We start from the raw sequence: 26,554 nt of genomic DNA on the forward strand, positions 1-26,554 counted from the left end.
AGCTTAATATAGAAGAATACAAGAGTCCTGAAAATTGAAAGTTAACGGGGTGGTCTAGCTAGCTGTCTTCGGTGATTCAAGAGTTTGGACCATCATTTACTCGTAACTCGTAAGACATCAAACAACGAAAATGATGGTTTACTCCGAGACTGATGCTATTACAAACCTCATTATAGCGCAAAGCGCTAATTCAAACCGGCTAATTAATACGGCCCTATTGGTTCCCATACCTTGAATTGAATATTAATTTTCTACCAAAGATGGTGTCACATTAAGTTTGTCGGCTTATGGAAAATGTACAAGCAAATTATCAGTTTCCATTGTATGCTTCTTCTGAATCAAGAATTGTCGACCACTCTCAATCTACCTTGCTTCCAATGAAGAATGTACTTGCTATTCCAAAGGCTCCAATGTACTCCGATTCCTTGCTAATCAATCATCTTATCCAATGTAAATACCGAACAAATCTGCCCTATACTAGTAGTCTTGCATAATCCCCAAGGATCACGAACATTTTAGATCTCAGAAGCTCATGCACATTGTATTGCAAACGTATATTATCAAAATTGTATAATTTGTTCATACTTCATAGTATTCTCAATGTCATCGAGTGGACCTGCCGGCTTCAAGCTTGGCGAAGATGCAGGAATGGCAGATCAATGTACCTATCTCCGTTATATGTGCATGTTTAGTAATTTGGTGTAACTAAGATCCATTATTGTGACTCGATCATTCTGCAGTGTACTGCAAATTCCCATGTGCTCTTTAATGATGCTTCTGAATATCATCAATTCCTTCGTCTTCCTATTTTTCTGATCAAACACTATGTGCTATTTCTGTGTGATTCTGCGGGTGGTAAAGTAAATTAGTATATCATGTTGTTTTCTGTAATTCTGTTTCATATATTGTATTACATCGGTACAGAGTTTCTACATGCACTGCTTGTTTTTTCTAAGCCAGCAGCCATCTGCACTTTTTACCACAATATATCTGATCATATTGTAAGACGTACAGTATCCCATTTCATTATTACATATCTACAATTTTATATAGCCGTTTATATATCTACCTAAATAGCTTATGCAAATTCAGTTGTGAAGTATTTTACAGATACAAACTGATCAACATATACTTCTTTCTTGAGGGGGTTCAACATGTACTTGTAAGTTATGACTTAAGCACTAAAAATGAAAAATTGCATGTTACCTTCTTATACGCGTGACTGGTAACTATTGTTTTATTTTTAATTCAAGCGAGACGACGACGGATCTATATGCTTGTCTATTACATATATATTGTTACATGTGTGTTTTACACGAGACGACGGCCGACATGATCTACATTTCATTTCCCTAACTCATAACCCATATATCTAGTCGTATTCAATTTTTGTATTTCGTGGACTTGGGTAGATTGTGTAAGTATAAATGTCCATACTGATCATAAGTAGAGAAGTGACTAAGGGCATTCCTCCATGTATGAGCCATAAGTTTCATTGTATGAACATAAGAAAACCAGTTGTAACCTCACACGTATGTCAGAAACAATAAATTGAAGGGTAGAGGTGGCCGGCTTAGGATTTTTGAAGTCGGGGGATGCTTTCAACTAGTAAATACATTGAACTTGATAAGCAACTACTAGATATATAGATTGAACCGAATGAACTCGATCGATCTCCAATCAACAAAACAAGCTTGTAGCTTTATTATAGGTATGGGACACTGAAATCTCATAGTTTGGAGGAGGGTTCGAGAAGGCTGATGGAAGAAGAAGAAGAAGAAGAAGAAGAAGAAGAAGAAAGAAAGAAAGAAAGAAAGAAAGAAAGAAGTGTTTTGAGTGTTAGTGTTTGACTTGTGAGACAAGTCACAACGTTGCTGGCATCAGCCCATTTCGGTAATTTTGTGAGCCCAATATGAAAGCTAGAAAAAAAAAGGGCAATGATATGGGTCTTGGTATGCGGCAAAACTACTTTGGGCTGCACGAGTTCAATCCATATTAGTCAATTTTTTCTCGTCGTGAATAATATGAAGAAGAAAAAATGTCCTAGGGTTTACTAATGGGTGCTTCTAAATGCACCTAACAAATCTCTATATAGACCCGACAATTAGTTATTTTCTAACTTTACCCTTGATTCCAATGACAAACCCAGCAACTCCAAAACAAATGCGTTACCTTATCGAATAATAGCCCACGAAAAAATCAAAAGGGATCCCATTCATTGGTGCAAATACATACACAAGAGATTAATGAACCATATGTGAGAAGTTCCATCCATTGATCACACACAGAGAGATAGGCAAAAAATGGGCATAAATTAGAGAGAAGGATCATTGCCCATAAATCATGCAAAATGAAATCGAATATCCATACTAGTGTTCTAGCTTTCTCCTTCATCAAAATCTTTGCTTTTGTGATTATGGAGATGACAATTAAGTTTATGTCGAGCAAAACTTGCGTCAGTTGAATTGTTGGGGGGTTTGGATTTGCTTGCTGGGTTTAGCAAAATAAAAGATAAAATTGGAATATTTGTACAGACAATATTGTTGTTGCCTTGTTGAGTATATTTAGAAATTTGCTGAGTACATTTAGCGACACTCTTTTATAATCTAATAAACTACCCTCCACTACATAGATACATAATTGCATGGTAGATAATTCGATCCCCGTATCAGCCAAACGATTAAGGCATGCTCCTAAAGCATATAGTTTTTTCCACGTACTATTCAAAATATCATATAGTTATTTCTTCCATATTGTAACGTACGTACTGAGCAGTTCATGTCTCCATTGGAAGCGAGATGAGGGTGATTGTTATACATCATATTCAAGATAGTACAAAGAAAGCAAGACTTGATAGAGAAAATGAGTGAATTCAAGAGGTTTGAGACTTTACGAGCAGGAAGGAGTACGTATATACTACAAAAATGTTGCACTCATATTAGGCTTACCACTCGCGACTAGGACTACGAAACTAAGCCATTGAGATAACGTGTTAATTAATATACTAATATATACACGCCGTGTGTATAGATTTAGAGTCCGATCTAGAAGGAATGAAGGATGCATGAGCATTATTGTTTTGACTAGGTTTGGGTGGCTTCTCCTTCGTATAGTTTTCTTTTCCTCTCTTCTAGAAATATTAAGCATTTGGACAGTGTCGGGTTCATCTTCTCTCTTCTGGCCTAATATTCTCCTGCGTCTCCATCTCATGTTGACAGTGGAGAATATATATAACGAATTTTCTGCCATGTGAAGGTAAGAAAACACGACCCCTTAAGAAACCTCCATATCCTTGCCTCCTTTTCTGGCTAAGTTAATCGAAGCTGTAATAGCTGTGGCATGAGTGTGACACCTTAGACATATATATGCGCCGCATAGCCCACACGTTATTGAAACTTGATAGTGTGAGTGTGGCTATACCCATTAATTTTGCAATACCGGCCGTCGTGTTTCATATTTGATAGCTTTGATACGATTCCATTTAGCTTGTAACTCAAGTCTGCTTAGAAATGTTGGTTATGTTAAGGTGCATATTCTTGAAGATTTGCAGAATATTTTGTTGGAACACTACTAGCCTACTACAAAGTTGCGTATTAGTGTTTCTTGCGTGTTTACATATATGTATGCAATTCGCCAATGCTTGGTTCACATCGTAAGTGTAAGCTTTCATCGACGAATAAGAGTCGAGTTACATGTATATATAGGCTATCTATTCCTCCTGCTTTGTGCATGATATCTAATTCACACTTGTATGTTCTAGACTTTTAGCTACTTGTTAATTAGTACGTACACCAAGGAAACCGAGGCATAGTTCATCAAATGCATTGTGTTCTCATATTCTCACTTTCTCAACTAACATGCTTAAGAGTCAAGACTTTGATCGAGCAAATATTTTCTTAACTTTTTTTTTTCTTGAAAGTATTTGGGCTAATTTTGTAAGAAGTTTCCTAGTACATGTGTAGTTCAAGGAAAGTTATTCAGGACATCAAGTAAACTAACAAATATTGTGCAATCTCAGCGGTTCATTCAATTTACATTTTTTATTGCACTAATACCGTTAAAAACTTGGAATAACTGAGAAAAAAAATAACAGAGCACGTGGCTTGCACTAATTTCAAATGTATATAAGGTGCATGCACATGATCAAAGGGTATGTAGAATTAACTCTAAAAGTCTAAACGACGATTTTCTTCATTTACTATAAGGAATTACTCAAGAGTCCAGGCAAATAATTTTGCAGGTATAAACGTCCAATACATAAGACTAGCCACGTGGCTGAAATGCAGAAATATGCGATGTATCCTTGCCTCCTTCCCAGTTCCCAGTCCAAACTAGAACCATACAGACTACATACGTATTCATGAATTTTGTAGTTTGATTTTGTAAAAATACTAATTACAAGAAATTTAGCATTCGATGTAGCTAAAGAACATGTCTTCTCAAAAAAGAAAAAGAAAAAGAAAAAGAAAAAGAACATACAGTTGATTATGAACCTTCGATTTATGCATCTAGATATGGTCAAATATGGTGGTACATGTAAGTAATCAGGTTGTTTGTTTGTTTGCTAGCTTGTTAGTTTGTCAAATGATTAGAGTAGCGAGGTTAAGGTTTAGATACATGAATACCCTTGTACTTTTGTTACTGATTCTATAACCATGACCAAATTCGATTCTACTTTGCATATAATATTTAGATCGATATGATACTTAATCTTGTGTAAACCACCTAATAGAGCCAAAGCAGAGCACGCCTTTGGCTTCTCTTATTGTACGTTTTTGGTTTGTTTTGATTGATGGTAGTCCATTACCAACACAACAAGCTATGTAGGGATAATGATCGAGCTTCGCTAGCTAGCAACACATAGAGGCAATAGCTCATTTAATTTAACTTAATTACATCAGCACGGTTTTGATCTTTCTCGAGGAAGAAGAAGTGTCCAAAGTACGTGCTTATTTTCATTTCTTTCCCATTTCCAATTCACATAGCAAAGCACGGTGAAGTTGGATTCAAGGTAATTGATATGATGAATGCTAAGGTTGTTGCAAGTTCGTAGTAGCTGGAAAAATTTATGGTGCAACGCTACATACCATACATACCTTTAATCCACAATTCATACATTCTACGGACTCCACGTGCATTTTAAGACACATTATATCTACCGTCCGTTTCAGTATGTATAGTATGCAGCGCTGCACCATAGACGAATCTCGTAGTAGCTAAAGGGTTTCAAGAAAACAGTTCTTTTTTTAATATTTTGGTCTTGGTAAAAACACAACACGATTGTCAAAATTGGAAAGGTGAATATCTCGGTCATCATCAACATCAAGTTTTGAGCTCGAGGTCAAGGGGCAAGACCGACCAGAATAGCTGAAAGGCGTAAGCTTTAAATTTCACCCAATTCTCTGTGAAAAAACTTTGGATCAGACCTTTCAACCAAAATGTGAAAATCCTGGCTCCATTGTCAAATTGTCAATCACTCACAAACACTACATAACGTTCCTCAGAATTCCACGCCTCTAAGCAAGTAAAGCAACCCATACGATTAGTGTAAATCCCCACCCAAGTCGCTCCCACGTTCTTTTCTTCCCTAGTTTCTCGGTCTTTCGCTAACAATTTCCCTCATTAGGTTGGATTTCAACCTCCCTCGATCGCATTCCAGGCAACCATTTTGGGATTCAGCTTGATTTTACGGGTGGTAAGTCCATCTCGTGGATGAAATTTTCAACGTGGGAATCACAGTGTGCATGAACTCCCTCTGTTTTTGCTTCAGACTGAAATAAAGTGATTCATGGATTTGAGTCAAGTCTGCCCTGAATTAATACCCACTCTGGTTCGGTGAACATGGGTGGTTCATCTAATTTGGTTTTCAAGAGAAAGATGTCTCCCTTTTCTGGGTCTTTCTCAGTTTTTGTCGCCTCCATTTTGCATACTCTGTTCAGGTTTTTCAGCTCAATCTTTGTCAGGTATGTAAATTCAGGGATTTTGTGTTTCTTTATTCATATATTGAAAGCGAATAACTTCTTTTATTGTTTTCGTTTGTCTTGCAGGTTTGACGAAGAACAGAGTTCTTTGGTGAATGAGTCGTATTCTTTTATTGAGCGAGCAGCTATGCCCCAACAAGTTGAGTCTGAGGTTCCAAAAAGTGATGATGATTCAGAGTACTATGATGTTGAAGATGAAAAGGAGACGCCGGAGCCAAGCTTTGTGTTCAAATTTGAGTATCAGACTAAAGCTATATTAGAAGCAATGGAGAAAGTGAATGCTTATGGTCATTCTTCTATTGTCAACAAAGAGAATGAGTTGCTGCCTGAGAAACTTAGCAGCAGAAGGTACGCTTTTCAAGCTGAGAAGCATGTTAGTTTCTTTGAGGAAGAACCAAAAGTTGCAAGCTTTGTTGTCAGAGAAGCATCTGCTGATAACTCAAACTGTGGTTCCATGGTAATTGAAAACGACTGTGTGAAGCAATTGGTTACAGAGGCATGTGTTCATGAGGAAGAAGAACAATCAAAAGTTGCAAGCTTTGTTGTTAAAGAAGAATCCGCTGATAACTCAAATTTTGCTTCAATTGTAGCTGAAGATGAGGGTGTTCAGAATTTGATTACTGAAGAATGTGTTCGTGGAAAAATTCATATTCCTCAGGATCCAGAGAAGAAACTAGTTGGGGAAGAGTTTCATTTGGATACAGAAGAAAAGTCTCCTGAACATGATTCTGTGGATGAGAAAGTGGCTTCTCACGAAGATAAGTTTCTGCACAGAAAAGAATATGTTGTAGTAGAATCTTCTTCTGATTATTCGAGTTCTCTTTGTTCAAGCCCCGAGCTTTCGATATTGGGTCGATTTAGTGGTGATGGATTTTTGTCAGAAACAGAGTTTGGGGAAAGGGTTGAATTTGGTGCTTTGGAAGATATTGATTTGCAGAGTTTGGATGTTGGGTATGAGCCTGATGGATTTGATGAAGAAGATGAAGATATAATGGAGCAACTCGAATAGCTAGAAGAGTCAACTAGGAATGAGGAACATCATAAGCTTCGTAACCCAAAAGTGGCCAAACCTGAAGGGTTTACTGCCACAGATGAAAAGCCTAATGAGGATTTACAAAATTCTGAAAAGGTCAGAAGTCAAGTTTCGGCAGCTAATGATTCTGAGGATCCAAACACATTGGAGACATTGTGGGAACATCAAGAATTGATAGAACAGTTGAAAATGGAGCTTAAGAAAGTCAGAGGTTCTGGTCTGCCTACTATCTTTGAAGAATCCGAGTCTCCGAGTATGGATGATTTGAAACCATGGAAGATTGATGAAAAATACCATCATGGAGATCGAATGAGTGTTCTTCACAAGTTCTACAAGAGTTACAGAGAACGAATGCGAAAATTCGACATTTTGAGTTACCAGAAGTTATATGCAATAGGTCAGTCATCACTTCTCATCAAACTTCTTAATTTCCTTGATGTATTATTTCTCTTAGGTCCCAAAATGATAGTCCTTGTGTTTTTCACCGCAGTTTTTTCATTTCTAGTTTGTTGGAAAAAAAAAACCCAGAATAGTTCAAGAGATATATAGTATATATGATATATCTAGCTGTTCTAATGCATTGAGCTTATTAACCCAACCTACCTTAGGTTAATTTATTAAGTTATGACCCACCAAATCTGGTTGGTTGATCACAGAATAAGCATGAGCCTGGTTAGGATCCAAGCATCAAGTGTGATTATTACATTTAAAGTGCCTATACATGAACTAATTAGGATATTACCTTTCATAGTTCTCAATTGTCAGCACTTCATGAAATTAGGCTCCTTTGCATGTGTCACTGTATATATATTGTGTAAAGCACCACTCACATTCTAGTGGGATATGCACACAGTACCTAAAGCCTCACCATTGCCTTAATTTATGATAAGACTCTAAAAAGTTAAAGATTCATATCCATTACTTGTAGTATATAAAACTATTTAAGCATGCTGATCTTAGCTTCACCAAATCATGAAATTGCTTTAGTGCTCCACCAGTTTGATGAGATTAGCATGACATTGGTTTCTTTTACAAAGACAAGTTTCAGAAATTCATGTGCATGAGAAGTTACTGTCTACTCAGTGAAAGTTACTATCAGCTTATCACAATCATCACATAGTTCCTCTGCATTTGTGGTCTTATTTTATCTTTTTAATCATGGATAGGATTTTTGCAGTCCAAGGACACACTAGAAACCTTTTCGAGCTGCAAGTCCTCAACTCCAGCAATCAAATCATTTCTTTTGCAGAACTTTGGGCTATGCAGACCGAAGAAAAATTCTGATTCTGACCCACTGGTTAAGTTCGTTAGAGAATTGCATAGTGAATTGGAAGTAGTATATGTTGGACAGTTGTGCCTTTCTTGGGAATTCCTTCAATGGCAATATGAGAAGGTATTGGAGCTTTGGGAATTTGATGAATATGGTTTACGTTCGTATAATGAAGTTGCAGAGGAATTTCAACAGTTTCAAGTGCTCATGCAAAGATTTGTTGAGAACGAACGGTTTCAAGGGCCAAGGGTTGAAAATTATGTAAGAAATAGATGTGTTATGCGAAATCTTATGCAAATTCCAGTGATCAGAGGTACGTGAGAAATCTGAATTCAATGTTATGTGTTTCTTTAGTGATATTACAGATGAACTTGGACTGATAAACACAAAATCTGTGTTTCAATGCAGAAGACAGTTTGAAGGAAAAAAAGAAAGCCAAGAGAGAAGGTAAAGACATTGATGATGCAATTGGATGTGATATTCTAGTAGAGATTTTGCAGGAATCCATAAGGACTTTGTGGCGATTCATAAGAGCTGATAAATCTGCCAATACAACGGATGCTTGTCGAAAAAGATCAAAGTTGGAACTTGAAGATTCCTTGGATCCAAAGCTATTACAGGAAGTTCAAGCAGATCTTCAAAAGGTTAGTAGTGATTAGTGATACTACCATGGCTCTGATGTGTTACTGTTGTCATTGTACTATTTCCATCAATATCAACTGTATTAAGCATGAGAATAACTTGCATTTATTGTGAAATGCAGAAAGAGAGGAAGCTTAAAGAGCTGTTGAAGAGTGAGAACTGCATACTGAAGAGATTTAAAAAGCACCAGGAGGAAGAAGAGAGCGCAGAACACCTTTACTTTTTTTGTCAAGTTGACATCAGATTAGTGTCCAGGGTTCTAAACATGTCGAGCATAACAACTGATCAACTAGTCTGGTGTCACAATAAGCTAAGCAGGATACAGGTTGTGAACCGAAGAATTCGTGTAGATCCTTCTTTCTTACTATTTCCAAGTTAGTGAAATTAGTCTTTTTTGTCTCGGCAGAAAGTCACTTTAGCATTTCCAAAGCACATAATCATCTTATTGAGTCCTCAAACATCATCATGGTTCACAGAAAAGAAGACTATAGGATCAGATAATCATAGACATATCCTTCCAAAGGAAAATAACTTAAGAAACTGGAAATAGTGTACTCTGAAGACTAGAGGATGTCCATTAGTTGGATCATGCATTATTCCAAGACCGTTGCAGACTTGCAGCAGCAGCAGTCCTTGAGTAACAAGGAATAGGGTATGTATCGACTGAGTAGCCCAATGAGAGAGAGAGGCGCCCGCCTAGCCTAATGTCCGGTTAGAATCTCAACTAAACAGTTTAGGCGATCGCCTAGAACTCAATTAAACCGCCTAGGTGCCTACCTAGAATCCGCTCAGCCAGTCTAGACTCAAATAAATGTTTTGCTTTCATTTTGTTATACAATTATTAAGAGGGTAGTTAAGTTGTAGGCTTTCTAGACATAAGCCTCAATAGATCAGGACATTGGGCTTGGGCTTTCATGCATATAAATCCATCCGCCTAAACCTCTGTTCATACATCTTAAACCCTGCTTTTTCCTGCACCTTTTGTTCACATCTACACAGATACACAAGAACCTAAACAAAGATCGCTACTTTTCCTGTAACAATCCATCAATGCCGTCCATGGTAGCGACCCAATTCACACTTGCTCAAACCCCTTCTCCTCCACGTCTCACATTCAAACCCTCCAATCTTCCCAACCCATCATTCCTCAAAACCTCTCCTCCTCCCCAAACTCTAGGCTTCTCCTTGAAGCTCGGAGCTCCTAGGGTTCTGCCGGTTTCTCCTCGATTGAGTATCGGTGGAGACAAGGCTCCGTAATATCCGACGGAATTCGCGGAAATTTGGTGGGAGAAATGCGAATGCAAGGACCCAAAATAGCGACATGAAAAAAAGAGATGGAAGCTGATCAAGGATCGCATAATCTCTAAAGGCGGCGTAGTTGCCGCCAAAGATCTCGCCCCATTTCTTGATTCTCTAGAAGATTCCGGACAACATGAAGAAGCATACATGTTTCCTGTTCTTATTCGTTTTCTTGATAGGTTGCTTAAGGATTGGCATACTGATGTTCAAGAACAAGAGCAACGATCGAGAGAGGTTCACTTCCGGAGGCTCTCAACAATCATCTCTCTAGTGACAAAGGTCCTCAGCTGGATTCGTAGGTGCCTTGATAGCTTCATCGACTTTATTTGCAGCTGTAACGGAGGGTCACCGTGGTTTGAAATTCTATTGCTGCTCTGTATCGTCGGTGTGCTTGTATATATTTTCCCTATTTTGTTCTTCCCTGTCCTTATTTGGAGATGTTTTTAAGGAGAGACCAGATCCACCCCCTTCGCCACCGCCCTTCAATCCCACCGTAGTGAAAAAAATGTTTCCATTCATCAACCCTGGTATAGTGAAAAACTTTCTGCCGATCGATCCCAATGTAGCGGACAATTTGTTGCAGTTCAGTAGCGTCAGAGTAGCGATGCTAGCGACCTAACCAAAGCTTTTTATTCCAGTGATGCTCATGGTAGCTGCAGTAAGCTCAGCGCCGGAATTAGGAAGGGAGAATGAGTAGGGCTGGTTTAAGGCATAAATTTTTTTTGATAAAAAATTAAATATCTAAATTTTTTGTGAAGAATATGTTGTAACTAAAGAAAAATAGTGAGAAAATTGAGGAGATAATATAAATAAATATAGATTTATTAATAGAAAATAGTAAACAAAACTGTAGAGTAAAATAATAGAGAAAAAAAGTGACAAAGGAAAGAATTGGGAAGGAGGAGAAAAAAGAAGGGATGAAAAAAGAGGAGATAATAGAAATAAATATAGATTTACTAATAAAAAATAGTAGACATAAATGTAAAGTAAAAAAATAGAGAAAAAAATGAAAATGAAAGAATTGGGAAGGAGAAGAAAAAATTAGGGATGAAAAAAGAGAAAAACAAAAAAAAATATTGAAAAATGAAAGAATCGGGAAGGACGAGAAAAAATTAGAGATGAAAAAAGAGAAAAACAAAAAGAGGAATGTGGGAATCGAACCCACAACCAACTCTATCAAAAAATAATTAAACTTACCATTTAGCCAACTCCACCAACTCAAACTTTAGTAAGACTAGTACATATACTTGGTAATATTTCAGCACAATTTTCGATTGAACTATAACCCTACCAATCCGCCAAGTGGTTCTGCCCATGAGTAAGCTCGATCGGGTATCAACGTCTAAGGGCAGAGTAAAGATGAGCACGTACAAAAAGAAATGTAGAAAGCCTCTGCGGTTCCTAATGGAAATATGTAGAAGAGATCGATCAACTTTGGCAGTTGTTAGTTGTTACTACTTTGTTGGTTTTGGTTATTACATGTTTGCTAATTAAATTTGATTTACCAAACTTCCTTCCAACACAACTGTACTAGCCCTTCTACTGCTGACTTTAACAATTTGCCCACTTCTCAAACTATGTTTGATTGCAAATGGTACTTGTGGTATCGTATATTTAGTGAATCTGTAATGATTCCTATTTTTTTTTCTTCATTGAGTAGAAGGTTATATTTTTCAATTAAGCCATGCCAGAACGGCAGAACCAGCTTGCATAGGAATGTCTGCTCCGCCTATAATTTATGGAGCAAGTAGAAACCTCGCTTCCTCTCATTGTAACAGTGGAGCTAGCTAGGTTATTCCAGCACAAAATTGAACATGGGTAATAGGTGAGATCTCTTTTCGTTGGTGCACGGTGTGCACTCAATTGGTGCTTCAAAATACTCGTTAATCCGCTTAAGCGTAAAGACACATCACATCGATCATCGATCATAATAAGAATGTGAAAAAAAGTTTAGCAAAATGAATATGTCCATACCATTCACTGGTTGAAGAAACAACTCTCTTTGTTCATTATTGAGAGCCAAAGCAGGCTCACTTGGATAACTCGAGGTTGCTAGCTCGTCCCCTTTTCAATAGTATCTCTTTTCAATCAAAATAATAACGAAATAACGCAAATAACCTTTATATTTGTAAATATGTACAGTAAAACCAAATTTAACTTGCAAGGACTAATCTACCCCAAGATTGTGTATAGAGTGCATATAACATACACCGTGTATGGATCTCAACCCTAAAACCCTACACCAATATATAAAAGAAAGTTTTGGAACAATTCAATCTATGGCGTCCGCGGTCACCACGACCTGCTTGAGTCTTCCGCCAACACCTCGTGTTGAGATGGGCTCAAATTAATGCCATGTTGATTACAACACCAATAATGTTTGAATGGAAGAGATTAGCTGCAATATACACAAGATAAATGCATGTGAAATAACTCATTTAGTGTGATGTAGAGCTAGAAATAGCTAGGGTGGTGCAGCTATATTTGAATTACGTATGAGAACAAGTCTACAATCATGCAATGTTATTGTAGGAATGCATGGAGAATGAGTAGAGAGCATGCATGCATGAAACAATAGTTGAGAACTATTGGGAATAGTTTGATACTATTTTAGTGTAGAACATTGAACGGGGAAAGAAGGTTAATTAAGACTTTGGTTTTGCTCTATGAATGTGTTCTCTATGTTAGCTTGACAAGAGTTGGCTATAAATAGCCATGAAGGTTGTCATTGAAGAGTGGTAGATGAGCATCCGAGTTTTGTGTACTCTGTTGTTTAGGGAGAATTTCAGTGTATTGGGAAAAAAATTGAGAGTGTGCGTTAAGAGGAGTGTACAAGGGTTCAAGGGCTTTGAGTTTGGGTATAAATTTTGAGTGAAACACCTTATATTTTTTTCACACTATTCTTGATAGTAAAGAAAAATCGGATCACGCCTCGTGGATGTACCTCAAGTAGTGAGGAAACCACACTAAATTTTTTGTTGTTGAGTGCGTTTGTTTTTCCCTATTATAGTTGCTTCTCAATATCGTATCTTGTTGACTAATCCGTTGCGTGAAATCCAACACTTTGATCTCGTTTTACTTTCAAAAGCTCATCACCTAATCTTCCTAGGGCTGCTCCTCCCAAAATATTTTTTTCTGTCCAAACACGGCCTAGAAGCTTTTCTCCTAGGGTTTTAGTTCCGGTTGCGAGAAGCCTTGGCGGCGGCGTTTTGAAGAAGAATGAATGTAGCTCAGATTTGACAAAGCGTGGAGGAAAATCGTTGTTGTACAAGTATTGGAGGCAACAAGCAATGCAAGGCGAGAAGGAAAATGAGGGTCAAATTTTTCACGAGGAGTTGTACAAGGTCATGAAATCCACGTCTCCATACTGTCATTTATATCTGTGGATGGTGATCCAAATAAAGGAATTTTAGAAGAAAGATGCGAGTCAATTTTGCACTATATACTCTATAATTTTGGTGATCATCATTCTCCTGAAGAGTATTTGACCCTTATCTTGCAAAGCTTATCATGAAATACTCTGACATTCGAGAAAGGCAGCAACGTGTTCGAAAGCTTGAATTTCAGGAATTCTGTTTAAGAGGAAAGCTCCTTAGCTTGGTTAGGCCGTGCTGGTGTTGCCTTAAATGGGTAGCTGCTTTCTTGGCCGGGGGGCTTTTCTACCTTCTGCTCTTTTTTGCCTTCGTGACTTATCGCTGTGCTGCAACACCAAAGCCCTCGGCGCCCGAACTTTATTTTAATTATCTGGATGTTCAAACAGATCTACAAAATCTGCACGAGATTACAAGGACCTGACGATCTCTCATTAATCAGTGTAATTTGCTTTTCTACAAGTATAATTTCTTAGACGGTAGCATGCATGGTTTTGGCTTATAATCTCCATGTTTTTTTAGACTCATATATTCAAGTGCTCTTTACCAGATTTACGTATCTCTGCAATCATCGATTCTAACTCTCATCACCGGATGATCTTTGTAGGGAGATCCCATGTTAGTGAGAATTTATGTAGTGTATGGAGCAGGGCATGGTATTTTAATAGGATGAAATCTAAACTCGTCATCAGTATGGTAGCAAAACTCACTTCGACTAAAATATTGTTCCTCCATGATTTCGAATGGGAGACATTGAAACATTGTGTAATAACCCTAAATTTCAAACAACATTTGAGTGGATTTGAATTCTTTAAAAATTGTGAAATTTAATTAGAATGGATGTGATTGATTACGACGATAGGAAACGAGTAACGGATACGTTATCGGAACGTTTAATTCGAAAAACGTTACGTTTCCGAACGTTTATATCGACTTTTAATCCGTTGCTCGGTTTCGAAAACTTTCTTCACGGAAGTTGTAGAGCTCGTTGATACGAGTTCGTGGATATGTGACGCGTTCGAAACGGACATCGTACGTAAAAGTTATTCACGTCGGAAGTTAGTTTCCGATTTAGAAACTAGTATAAAAAGGAAATTTTTGTAACTAGGGTTTCCATAACAGGAAACCCTTTCTTTTCCGCCGCATTCTCTCTCTCTCTCTCTCTCTCTCTCTCTCTCTCTTCCTCTCTCCTTCTCCTCGATCCCTCTCCCTCTCACTCTCGGCCTCACCTCCGATCTCCCTTCACAGGGAGACGTGATCGTCACCGCCTAGCCGGGAAGCACCGCGCCGCTCCCCTCTCCAACCCCTGAGCTTGCGGCGCTCAACCTCACCGCCGAGAGCATCACTCATTCCCCGAGCTCCATCGTCGACACCGTCCTCCTCTTGCCTCCGGAGCCTCCACGATAAGAGTTGAACCCCGATTCGCCACACGGCCTCACCTCCACTCGCATCGACTGCGCCGGCCTCCCTAACGTCACCACCGACGAATCGAAATCTCCACGTTTGAGCTAGGTATGATCGTTGATTTGATGTTGTGTGTGCTTGTATGGTGATTTGGGGGTGATTGGGAGAATTTGGATTCGAATTGGGGAAGAATCGGCAGTGAAGGAGGGTGGGAGATACCGCCGCCTCTAGGCGGCGCGTGAGGGTGCTAGGGGTAGATTAGGGGTCGTCGGAGGCTGTAGGAAGGAAGAGGGGGAGGAGGGGGAGAGTTTGGGCACGGTGGTGACATCACACGCGCCGGTTTTGGGCTCGGCGCGTGGGCCCCACGCGCTGCCGGCCGGAGGTGGTGCGTGTAACCCACGCGCCGCCACGTGCGGCGGTGTGAAAATGTTTTCCGATAGGGGTATTTTGGTAATTTACTTAAATGTAAATGTAATTTTTATTTACTACGGTAAATGTAATTAAATTTTACCTTCGGTAAATGTAATTATAAATTACTTTCAGTAAAAAGTAATTTTGTAAAAAGGGTAATTTAGTAAATTTTATTTACTGAATTTGTATTTACATTTAAATAGTACGTATATGTACAAAAATACGTATTAATATTTATACGTACAGAAATACGTATTAATATTTATACGTACAGAAATACGTATTAATATTTATACGTACAGAAATACGTATATAATATTTATACGTACAGAAATACGTATTAATATTTATACGTACATAAATACGTATTAATATTTATACGTACAGAAATACGTATATAATATTTATACGTACAGAAATACGTATATAATATTTATACGTGCAGAAATACGTATTAATATTTATACGTACAGAAAATACGTATATAATATTTATACGTACAGAAATACGTGCTTAATATTTATACGTACAGAAATACGTATTAATTGAGTATTGTACAGTAACCGTGAATAGTGAACAGTGAACAGTAACTTCGTATAAACCAAAATTGCTGAACAGTAACTGTTTATTACTGTTTTGGCATTTAAAGGTTTACGAAACGATTCTAAATTCCTTTCTTATTCTTTTAAGGTGATCGTTAAATCGAGGAAAGGAATTAGCATCGGGAATTGTGGAATTACGCTCAAGTCAATAAGGTGAGTAAAATCTCACTGAATTACGAATCTACCCTCGTGGTGATTCAACATTTTTGCAAGTGTGTTTATCAAATGAATTACAACATGTATATAATTTAGTGGACTACATATATACAGTATAATGGTAATAAGTACATATTATATATATAGTTCATTAAATTACGTACTGTTTTTAATTCATTAAAAATAGTCATTTTGATGACGGAAGTGAGAAATGAGCATGTGTAGTGAAATATGACATGTATAAGATATAGTGGATTATATATATATATTGTATAAATGGTAAATAAGTACGAATATATATAGTTTGCTATATAATATACTGTTATGATTTTATTGTGATTATATTGAGCATGTGATTTGAATTGTACAATATGATGTGAGATTATTGTACGTGATTTTTAACATTGAGATTGTTAAAATGTGAATTGTCTTTGGACCTGATTTTTGGTACAATATGATGTGAGATTATTGTACGTGTTTGGCAAGTCGAAACCTAGCCTTTGGCCGGGCGAAAGTTACGATACAGTTAGAGCTCTAGTCTGTCTGCCTTAGTACTGCATGCGAGGTAACGGGTGGTTATCTGCTCATGGGTACTCGGTGTATTTTGGATGTTGGGTAGCGGGTGGCTATCCAATATCAACGGTGTATTACGAGAGGGGTAACAGATGTGTACCAGCGTTCTTGGTACCCGTATTATAAATGCTTTGGGTAACCAGAAGGGTTACTTAATTTCCTCATGAGCATTTTATTTCATATTTCTTTGAGTCGACCAGATGGGCTGACTATTGACTCATGAGGGCATTTATATTTGTTGTTTTGTGATCTTTCGTATATATTGATATGCGAACTGTATTGTGATTTTACTCATACGAGCTATAAGCTTACCGGGTTTGTGTTTACAATCCCGGTGCACCAATTCAATGGTGTAGGGGATAATTCCGCAGGTACTGATTAGCGGAGGTTGAGTGACGACTACAGAGGCTCGAAGTCGTTCGGATCCTACTTGTGGTGAGATTTTAGCATGGATTCGTGTGTGAGGATTTGTGTATTTTCATTTGTGAGATTTGTGAGTGATTTGTGAGGATTATTACATTTCCATTTTGTGTATGGATTATAATTTGGGTTGTAATAATTGGTTGTCTGAGTTGTATTGAGAACTCAGAATTGATCCGCTGTTACACTTTAATGATTTCGATTTATTTGAGATTATTTGTGTTTAACGACTTTAGAATTTTGAGTTTTTAGGCTCGAAATTTTGGGGTCGTTACACATTGAACCCAGATCCAAATAACCCTCCAAATTTCTTTGGACACCCTACTCAGTTTGGGTATTCACCAATTACTTTAGACACCCGAGTCCTTAAGGACTAACCCACTATCACCGGTTCGAATTTAGCTTCTCTGCATATATTTACTTGCATTAGGATTATTTTATAACGATTGAGTAACGTTGATGCAAGCAACTTATATCCATTGTCATACTTATTCAATTCAATGATTTTAAAGATCCAAGCAAATCTGAACAAGAAAAAAAATCAAAGCAGAGAAGCCGAATTTCACAAGCTCACAGTTTTGTCACCGGTCGGCCGTCTAGCCCGTCTTGAATCTTGACACAATCGATTAATAATTTTCCGATAGTATTCATATAACCTTTTTACATCGACAATCACATAGCTCATACCATCATTTCTAACACAAATGAGTGTGTCAATTTCACCCAATATACTTTTCAATAAAAGGGCTCCAACAGCCCCAACCCCCCACCTCAATAAACCCTAAACCAATTCAATGACTAATTAATCAGAGCAGGTAAGTTCAACTCACTAATTTATACGTGCATTACATGCTTGCCCAGTTGCCCACCACTCTGGTTTTTCTTTTCTACTTAGGCTGGGGGCGTAGGGGGATCACCTTCTTTGGGTTAATAAATGGAAATTTGTATCTTCATCGAATCATCTACTCTTATTTCCAGCACAAGTCCATAATAGTCAAATTAGTCCATCCATGATAACAGACTTTTTATCCGAGACTTCGGAAATATCCCAGATTCTCTTTCTCTCGGATTTACCAAGGCTTCTCCCATCTCCACACCTCAAACTCTCTCTGCAATACCAGAAAAACCCCAAAACATGAACAAGATGACAGAATCCGGGTCCTCATTTCTTTTCTGGTTCTCCTTCCTCTGTTTGCTTCATTATCTTCCTGTCAACTCTGCCAAATCCCTACCTCCTAGATTCCCATCTTCATTGATAACCCCAGAAGAGAAGGTATCACTTTCTGCTCGTCATAACCAACTTTACAGAACCAAATACTTCACCCAAATCCTCGATCATTTCAATTACTATCCCAAAAGCTACGAGTCTTTCCAGCAGAGGTATTTGATAAATGATACGTTCTGGGGAGGCGCCAAGAGCAATGCTCCGATCTTTGTCTACACTGGGAATGAAGGAAACATAGAATGGTTTGCGCAGAACACTGGTTTTCTATACGAGACAGCTCCTCATTTCAAAGCCCTCATCATTTTCATTGAGGTTAGTTGACTCTGTTCGATTCCTGAATTGTTAGCTAGTTTTATATTATCAACACTGTTTGAGTGTTTTCCTTGATTATATCTTCAGATATACACTCATATATGATATATGTTACGTTCTTAGATCAGATTGCAAATTAGTATCAACTAACAAGAACAAATTAATCACCCATCTGATAAAGTAATATAATTCATATGTAACACTGAACCACTGATCATATTGCAGCATAGGTTTTATGGGAAGTCTATACCTTTTGGGGGCAAGAAAGATGTGGCTTACAGCAATTCAACTACACTTGGATATCTAAGCTCCACACAGGCCTTGGCGGATTATGCTTCCTTAATTATTGACTTGAAGAAAAACTTGACAGCAACGGACTCACCTGTAGTGGTCTTTGGAGGTTCCTATGGAGGAAGTATGACATATGTTTTGATTTGTAATTATCAATAGTAGTCTTGATCTTTTATGTATATATATGTAATTGAGCATACACGTTGTTTTTGGGAATTACAAATTTTGATATGTTATGCAGTGCTAGCAGCATGGTTTAGGTTGAAGTATCCCCATGTTACGATCGGAGCTTTGGCATCATCTTCTCCAATCCTAAATTTTGAGAACATTACATCTCCATATAGCTTCAACAATATAGTCACTGGAGACTTTAGGGTACTCTCTCTCTCTCCAAAAGACATTTAAATCATGACATACACTCATACTTGAGGGTCCAATAATGTGATAATGCATGCATGTGTCACACACATGCAAATACTATTCATGAATTATGGTTATTAAGTGCTTATGGATCAAAAGTAGATAATTAATTACGTTTTAATTGTTGAACATAATGACTGAATTAGAGCGAGAGTGAGAGTTGTTACAAAGTGATCAAAGGATCGTGGCAACAGATCGAAGACACCGGAAACCAACCTGGAGGGCTTGAGTTACTCCGAAAATCGTTCAAAATATGCAAGTACGTTCGATCAAAATAATAATAATAATAATTTCCAAACTATATATAACTTTCAATTTGAATTATTATTACAGGAATGATTTTAGATCAGGTGATCTTGAAGGTTGGCTTGGAACCGCGTATATTTACACAGCAATGACAGATTATCCTACTCCCTCAAATTTCTTAAGTCCCATGCCAGCATATCCAGTGAAACAGGTTAATTAGAGAAAACGTATAGACAATAAAATTATCTCTCTTCTTTTAAAGACATATAAACATATAATGGTATTTATTTCAGTATATATGATAAAAGAAAATGTAATTTTATTGGCGGGCAATAGATGATCCAACGACAGGAAATGATACATTTGCGAAGTTATATGGTGCAGTTACTGTTTACTATAATTACACTGGGACTGCTAAGTGTTTTGATCCTACTGATAACTCAGATCCTCACGACCTTGGAGGATGGCAATGGCAGGTAGGAACTTCTTCATTTTTTTTTCCTTCGTATTTTGGATTTTATTTTACTAAATCAAGCGAAGTATTTTCAGCTCATATGAGCTTAATTTACAATGATTGTTGATTTAGGGTAGTGTTTCCCTAGTCATTTTGATTACTTAATTCATAATCAGCTGCAACCCTACTGAAATTCAATGATGGAATTCTTCAACCACTATATTGTATCAAGAAATTGAATGATAAGTGACAATAGGTCAATAGTTGCAATGGCCTATATATATATATATATACTTTACGTGCTTGATCATCATTTGGACTTAATAAGTATTGGCACTAACTCATGCAGGCGTGTACGGAAATGATAATGCCAACAAGTGGTAACAATGAAGAGAGCATATTCCCACCTTCTGAGTGGCAATACAAATATCGAGTCTCTTCTTGCGAAAGGGCTTTTGGCATAGAACCCAGGCCTAATTGGATCACCACCGAGTTCGGCGGCCATGTGAGTAAACTTTCTCATCAAACTTTTATCATTCCCCCAACTTCGTCACTAATATTTCTACGGAAATTTTAGTGAACTCGCTTGGGTTTCAATTCCAAATCAAATGTTGGATGTACTGTATGAGCAGGATATCAAGAGGGTATTCAGAAAATACGGGAGCAACATCATCTTCTTTAATGGCTTAAGAGACCCTTGGAGTGGTGGAGGGTACGTAATTAACTAATTAATGATCAATATATTTGTTTCGTAGTTAATTAGTTTGAATCACCTAAAGCCCTAAACGTACTCTATTTCTTAACCATATATATGGCCATATTATTGATTTCTATTGGCGTTTATCTTTTCAGGGTGCTGAACAATATTTCCAAGAGCATAGTAGCAATTGTTGCAAAAGAAGGTTCATAGCTGGTTTTCCAAATCAAAATGTATATATGAAAGCAATTTGAGGAGAATGCAATACATATGTACTAACACATTTTGTGATGCTGGTTTGTAATGAACAGGTGCTCACCATGTTGACCTGAGGTTCAAAACAAGTGAAGATCCAGAATGGCTTAAAGATGTGAGGAAGAAAGAGATCAGGATCATCGCAAATTGGATGTCAGAATACTATCACGACCTTGCTGATGACCAACCATCGTAATCATTACTTTCCTTTGGTTCAGCACTGCCTTCCTGACTTAATTATCTTTAATATTTAACCAATTTTTTAACAATTGGCTTACATGTTAATCGAAATTCAAACAAGAATTGCTTAAGATCAATGACATGTTTATAGGATGAGTGCGGCTATTGACACCTCACCGTCTATTTTAATCACCTCATATCATATTATTTTAGTAAAATATTGTAATATCATAATGTAAAATTACTGAAATAGACAATAAATTGTGTAAATTTACAATATTTTTTGTTTATTTCATAAAATAGTGAAATACACATTACACATTTATTAATATATATATATATATATAATAGTTAAAATTGAAACTAATAAAAATATTGAAATTCTTATACTTGGGCAACAATTTAACAATAAAGAGCGTGTTTTTGTTGTTGTTGGGATTTTGACTTCAATGTGATCGAATTTGTTTTCCTACCTGATATTTTTAACTTAACTAAATTATACTATTGATATACGTATAAAGTATAAAACTACATTACGTGACCCCATTTTATATTTACAAATTCTAATTACATGTAGTAGTAATTACAAGCTTTTTTCTTAATAGAAATTGTCAAAATAAATTTGAAATAAAATCTGAACAAGATATGTTTATAATTGAAAAAAATGGTGTAATGTAAGAAGAGAATGTAGAGTGAACAAAACAAGCTTAAAATTGAAAAAATTATGTTGGATGAACAAAATATTATTGAAAAATAGACAATTTAGATATTATAATTGGGTGAACAAAGTAATTTAAAAATATAAAAAAATATACGTGTGATGAAAAAAAATATAGATGAACAAATAAATTGTGGAGTGGTAATAGCCGCACATCATACAAATTAAATATAGAATGGGCATATGGATATAGATTATAGAGCCAAAATTACTTGTATGCATAATCATTCAATAGATTATAGATTGTTGATCGAATTGATCCATGTACACCGGTACCGTACGTGTTCAGAGAGTTGTAGATAACTCATAGATTTACTCATTTTACATTGTTGCAAGTATTAATTCTAAGTATGTCTTCGACATTTTTGGGAACCAAACATTCAAGCTCGTAACTAGCTTAACCCATTTTAAAGAAATAATGTTAGGAGCATCTCCAACCACTCATCTTTAAATTATCTATTATAGATGATGAAAACACCAAATGTCTAAAACAAAAGGACCTCAACTCCAACATCTCATCTATTATATTGTATAAAATTAAATGCAAATAAGTATTTATACAAAATTAAATTGAATCTCATAATGTCATAATTTATACAAAGACTAGATAAAAGATGATAAATATTTTTTGTTATGTTTTAGGATGAAGAGTGATTTGTTTTTGTAAGAAATACCGTTTAGAGATTGGTTTTAAAATTATAGAGATCTTGTTTCTCTCTCTTCACACTTTCTCTCTTATAAAGAACGGTTTAGATGAATTGTTGAAGCTAAAATTTGACATTTTTCCTCTATAAAGAGATTATTTGAGTTTTAAAAGAACTATTTGAGATGCTCTTATACAACCATACTAAGTAGGTTTTGGCCCGGGAAATTGTAATGCAATGATTACAATAAAAAGTACAAAAGAGAAACGCACGATACATAGATGGGCATATGTAAATGAGATACTATTTCGAAATATATAGTATCCTAAGTTCCTAACCATAGAAACTTAGAAAATATCTGTAGCAATTATCATGGACGAAAGCTATATGGTTCATTGTCCTTCCCTAAGCATCAACCAAATCCATGCTAGTTGCTGTTGAAACTTGAAACTAGTCCCTCACTCTTCTTATTTTTCAGAAAGAGTCATCCTAAAAGTACCATTAACATTTTCATCAAAAAATAAGTACCATAACGTACATTTGCAGGCATGTCCTCCTTTCCCGCAGTCATGACTATAGTCAACCTTTTGGCCATGTCCCGAGCAGTTGTGAGCTTTCGTCTTAGTGCTAGATCCGGGGACTCAAAATCTCTAGCTAGCACATTGCTGTCTTGCTAGATTTCTTTTCTGAATATCAGCATTCCTCTTGAGGAAGATGACGCAAAACAAAACGAACCTCAAGCAAGGAATCGTGGTGATAGAAATAACAAAAGCCTGAAGTACTGGAAGCATGGCAGAGAAAAACTCTCTTAATTCCTTGGCTGTGGGTTGCAGAGACATAAATCTGTATAGAACATTTCCGTTGTTTTCATCAATCACAGGATGACCCTCATATCTCATCAGAACCGGTAACATGTATGATTCGTCGTTCATCGCATGGCTGTCATTGTTTTCTCTACTTTCTAAAGGGTTGAGATATGGAGCAAGCTCTTCAGCTGCAACAACACCGCACTTGGATGTTATGTACTGTCCAATCAACTTCCATCTCTCCTCGTTTGTTTCCCTGTTTGGATCACCATCGCCAAACATGAATGACCTAATGGATTCAGTGGTTTGGAATATGAATTTTTTTATAGGGTCAGGCACGTTCTCATAATCTCTGTGTGTTTCGAATGATCGAGGCCTCCAAGATGGTGCTCTTCCACACTTGAAATCAACGACCCCGCGTCCATTTTTCCTAATCTCAGTGGTGGAGCCGAGACACGGTCTGTCAACAGGGAACAAAGCCCTAGATTCTTGATGAAGCTTTGCAGAAAAGCATGCCCGGAAGATCGGTGATGGACTAGGATTATGAAAGGAATTGAGAGGTCTAGGATTAGGGAAGACTGGAAGAGTGAACTGCTGGAAGGGAAACGAGGATGGAGATTTTTTTTTTTGGTAATGAGGATGAGGAGTTTGTTGAAGTGTGAAAGGGGTCGCCACCAGGACGCCATAGCTTGATGTTGAGATCTCAAGAAGTGCGCGCGCGGGTCTAATTAGGGTTGGGAGGTAGATATGTTTCTGCTTCTTTGGGTCAAAGAGTGTAACGACCCTAAAATTTCGAGCTTAAAAACTCAAAATTTTAAAGTCGTTAGAACACCAAAACAATCTCAATGAAATCGAAATTTTTTAAAATGCACAGCGGATCATTACTGAGTTCTCAATACAACTCAGAAAACCAATTATTACAACCCAAATTTATAATTTAACATTATTTAAGATGGAAATGTAATAATCCTCACAATCTCTCATAAAACTCACAATAAATCCACACCAATTCTCACACTCAAATCCACGCTAGAAACCTCACCACAAGCAGGATACGAACGACTTCGAGTCACCGGAGTCGTCACTCGATCTCTACTAATCAACACCTGTGGAATTATCCCCTACACCATCGAATTGGTGCACCGGGATTGTAAACACAAACCCGGTAAGCTTATAGCTCGTATGAGTAAAATGAAAATATAATTCACATATCAAAATATACGAAAAAATCACAAATCAACAAATATAAATGCACTCATGAGTCAATGGACGGCCCATCTGGTTGTCCCACAGAAATATGAAATGAAACGCTCATAATAAATTAAGTAACCCTTCTGGTTACCCAAATACATTTATAATACGGGTATCAAGAACGCTGGTACACATCTGTTACTCCTCTCGTAATACACCGCTGATATTGGATAGCCACCCGCTACCCAACATCCAAAACAATCTGAGTACCCATGAGCAGATAATCACCCGTTACCTCACATGCAGTACTACGGCAGACAGACTAGAGCTCTAACTGTATCGTAACTTTCGCCCGGCCAAATGCTAGGTTCCGACTTGCCAAACACGTACAATAATCTCACATCATATTGTACCAAATCAAGTCCGAAGACAAATCAACATTTTAACAATCTCCATGTTAAAATCACGTACAATAATCTCACATCATATTGTACAAATCAAAATCACATGCTCGATATATAAATCTCGTCATCAAAATGACATAAAACACGATAAAATCATAACAGTATATTATATAGCAAACTATATATATATATATGTACATATTTACCATTTATACAATATATATATAATCCATTATATTATATACATGTCATATTTCATAAACACGTCCGAAGACAAAAACTCGTCCGAAGACAAAACTCGTCCGAAGACAAAACATTTTAACAAACTCATGTTAAAACCACGTACGATAATCACACATCTTATTGTACAAAAATCAAATCACATGCTCAATATTTAATTCTCATCATCGAAATGACCAATTCCAATGAATTCATAACAGTATATAATATAGCAAACTATATATATATGTACTTATTACCATTTATACAATATATATGTAATCCACTATATCGTATACATGTCGTAATTCAATATCAAAAACTCTTGTAAAATCCTGAATCTCCACAAGGGTAGATTCGTAAATATGTGCAATTTTACTCACCTTATCGACTCGAGCGTGATTTCCACAATTTCCGAAGATAATTCATTTCCTTGATTTATCGATCACCTTGAAAATATAAGAAAAGAATTTAGAAACGTTTCGTAAACTTTTAAATGCCGAAACAGTAATAATCGGTTACTGTTCAGCAATTTTCGGTTTTACGAAATTACTGTTCATTATTACTATTCAGTGGTACTGTTCACTGTTCATGGTTACTATTCACGTATTTACTATTTATGTATTAATGTGCAAATACACATCCAATATGTATCGTTGTAGGAGTACATACTGTTTACGTATTTCTGTACGTATAAATACTATTTAAATATACGTATTGTCTCAGTAAATAATAATTACCGAATTACCCTTCCAAAATTACTTTTAACATTTACTAAAAGTAATTTACATTTACATTTACCGTACGTAAATAAAATTTACATTTACCGTACGTAAATCACATTTTTACAATTACCGTACGTAAAAATAAATTACAAAATTACCCTTTTCGGAAACACTGTTCACGCCACCGCACGTGGCGGCGCGTGGGGTGCACGCGCCACCTCCGGCAGGCCGCGCGTGGCGCTCACGCGCCGAACCTAGGACCGGCGCGTAGCACGGCACCGCCGCCCCAAAACTCCTCCTTTTTTCCCCCTCTTCCTCCCCACGCCTTCACGCCGTCCCTAGACCATCCACGCCCTCACACGCGCCGCTTAAGGCGGCGGTATCCCCCTCTTCCTTCCTCCTCCCCCGATCTGCAACAAATCATTCCAATCCCAACAAAACCACACCAAACAACCATACAATCAATCAATTCAACTCACCCTTACCTAATCCACGCCTTGAAGTCACCGGAGATCGTCGGAGGGATGCATGACAGCGGCGATGGAACTTGCAGACCTCGGGTTGGAGCGGAGAGACTCACGCCGGCGCGGGGAGGTATGGCGAGC

The 26,554-nt window shown here is 37.2% G+C and overlaps 3 protein-coding genes across 4 annotated transcripts; all 3 read left to right on the top strand.

Annotated features, from left to right (window-relative positions):
* The first annotated feature begins 5,434 nt into the window (after nt 1–5,434).
* Nucleotides 5,435–9,529, top strand: LOC126798562 (uncharacterized). Of its 2 annotated transcripts, none has more exons than XM_050525569.1 (5): nt 5,435–5,963; nt 6,048–7,411; nt 8,181–8,597; nt 8,693–8,928; nt 9,048–9,529. In XM_050525569.1, the coding sequence occupies exons 1-2, from the start codon at nt 5,842–5,844 to the stop codon at nt 6,988–6,990; spliced, it is 1,065 nt and encodes a 354-aa protein (XP_050381526.1). In that variant the 5' UTR covers nt 5,435–5,841; the 3' UTR covers nt 6,991–7,411; nt 8,181–8,597; nt 8,693–8,928; nt 9,048–9,529. The 2 variants fall into 2 exon arrangements, with proteins under 2 accessions (XP_050381526.1, XP_050381527.1); XM_050525570.1 differs by having other exon boundaries at nt 5,441–5,963; nt 8,192–8,597.
* Nucleotides 7,204–9,305, top strand: LOC126797402 (uncharacterized). The gene is made up of 4 exons (XM_050524038.1): nt 7,204–7,411; nt 8,181–8,597; nt 8,693–8,928; nt 9,048–9,305. Exons 1-4 carry the CDS (start codon nt 7,204–7,206, stop codon nt 9,303–9,305), a joined length of 1,119 nt encoding a protein of 372 aa, XP_050379995.1.
* Nucleotides 9,530–18,208: 8,679 nt separating the features above from the next.
* On the top strand, nt 18,209–21,392 carry LOC126798579 (uncharacterized). The gene is given in 10 exon segments (XM_050525588.1): nt 18,209–18,699; nt 18,925–19,114; nt 19,232–19,365; nt 19,557–19,669; nt 19,744–19,867; nt 19,965–20,132; nt 20,460–20,615; nt 20,743–20,822; nt 20,963–21,012; nt 21,119–21,392. Coding segments are annotated over 10 exon segments (1,557 nt in total). The 5' UTR covers nt 18,209–18,297; the 3' UTR covers nt 21,259–21,392.
* The last annotated feature ends 5,162 nt before the right edge of the window (nt 21,393–26,554 follow it).

This window comes from Argentina anserina, chromosome 6 (assembly GCF_933775445.1).
Source record: "Argentina anserina chromosome 6, drPotAnse1.1, whole genome shotgun sequence".
Taxonomy (NCBI): Eukaryota; Viridiplantae; Streptophyta; class Magnoliopsida; order Rosales; family Rosaceae; genus Argentina; species Argentina anserina.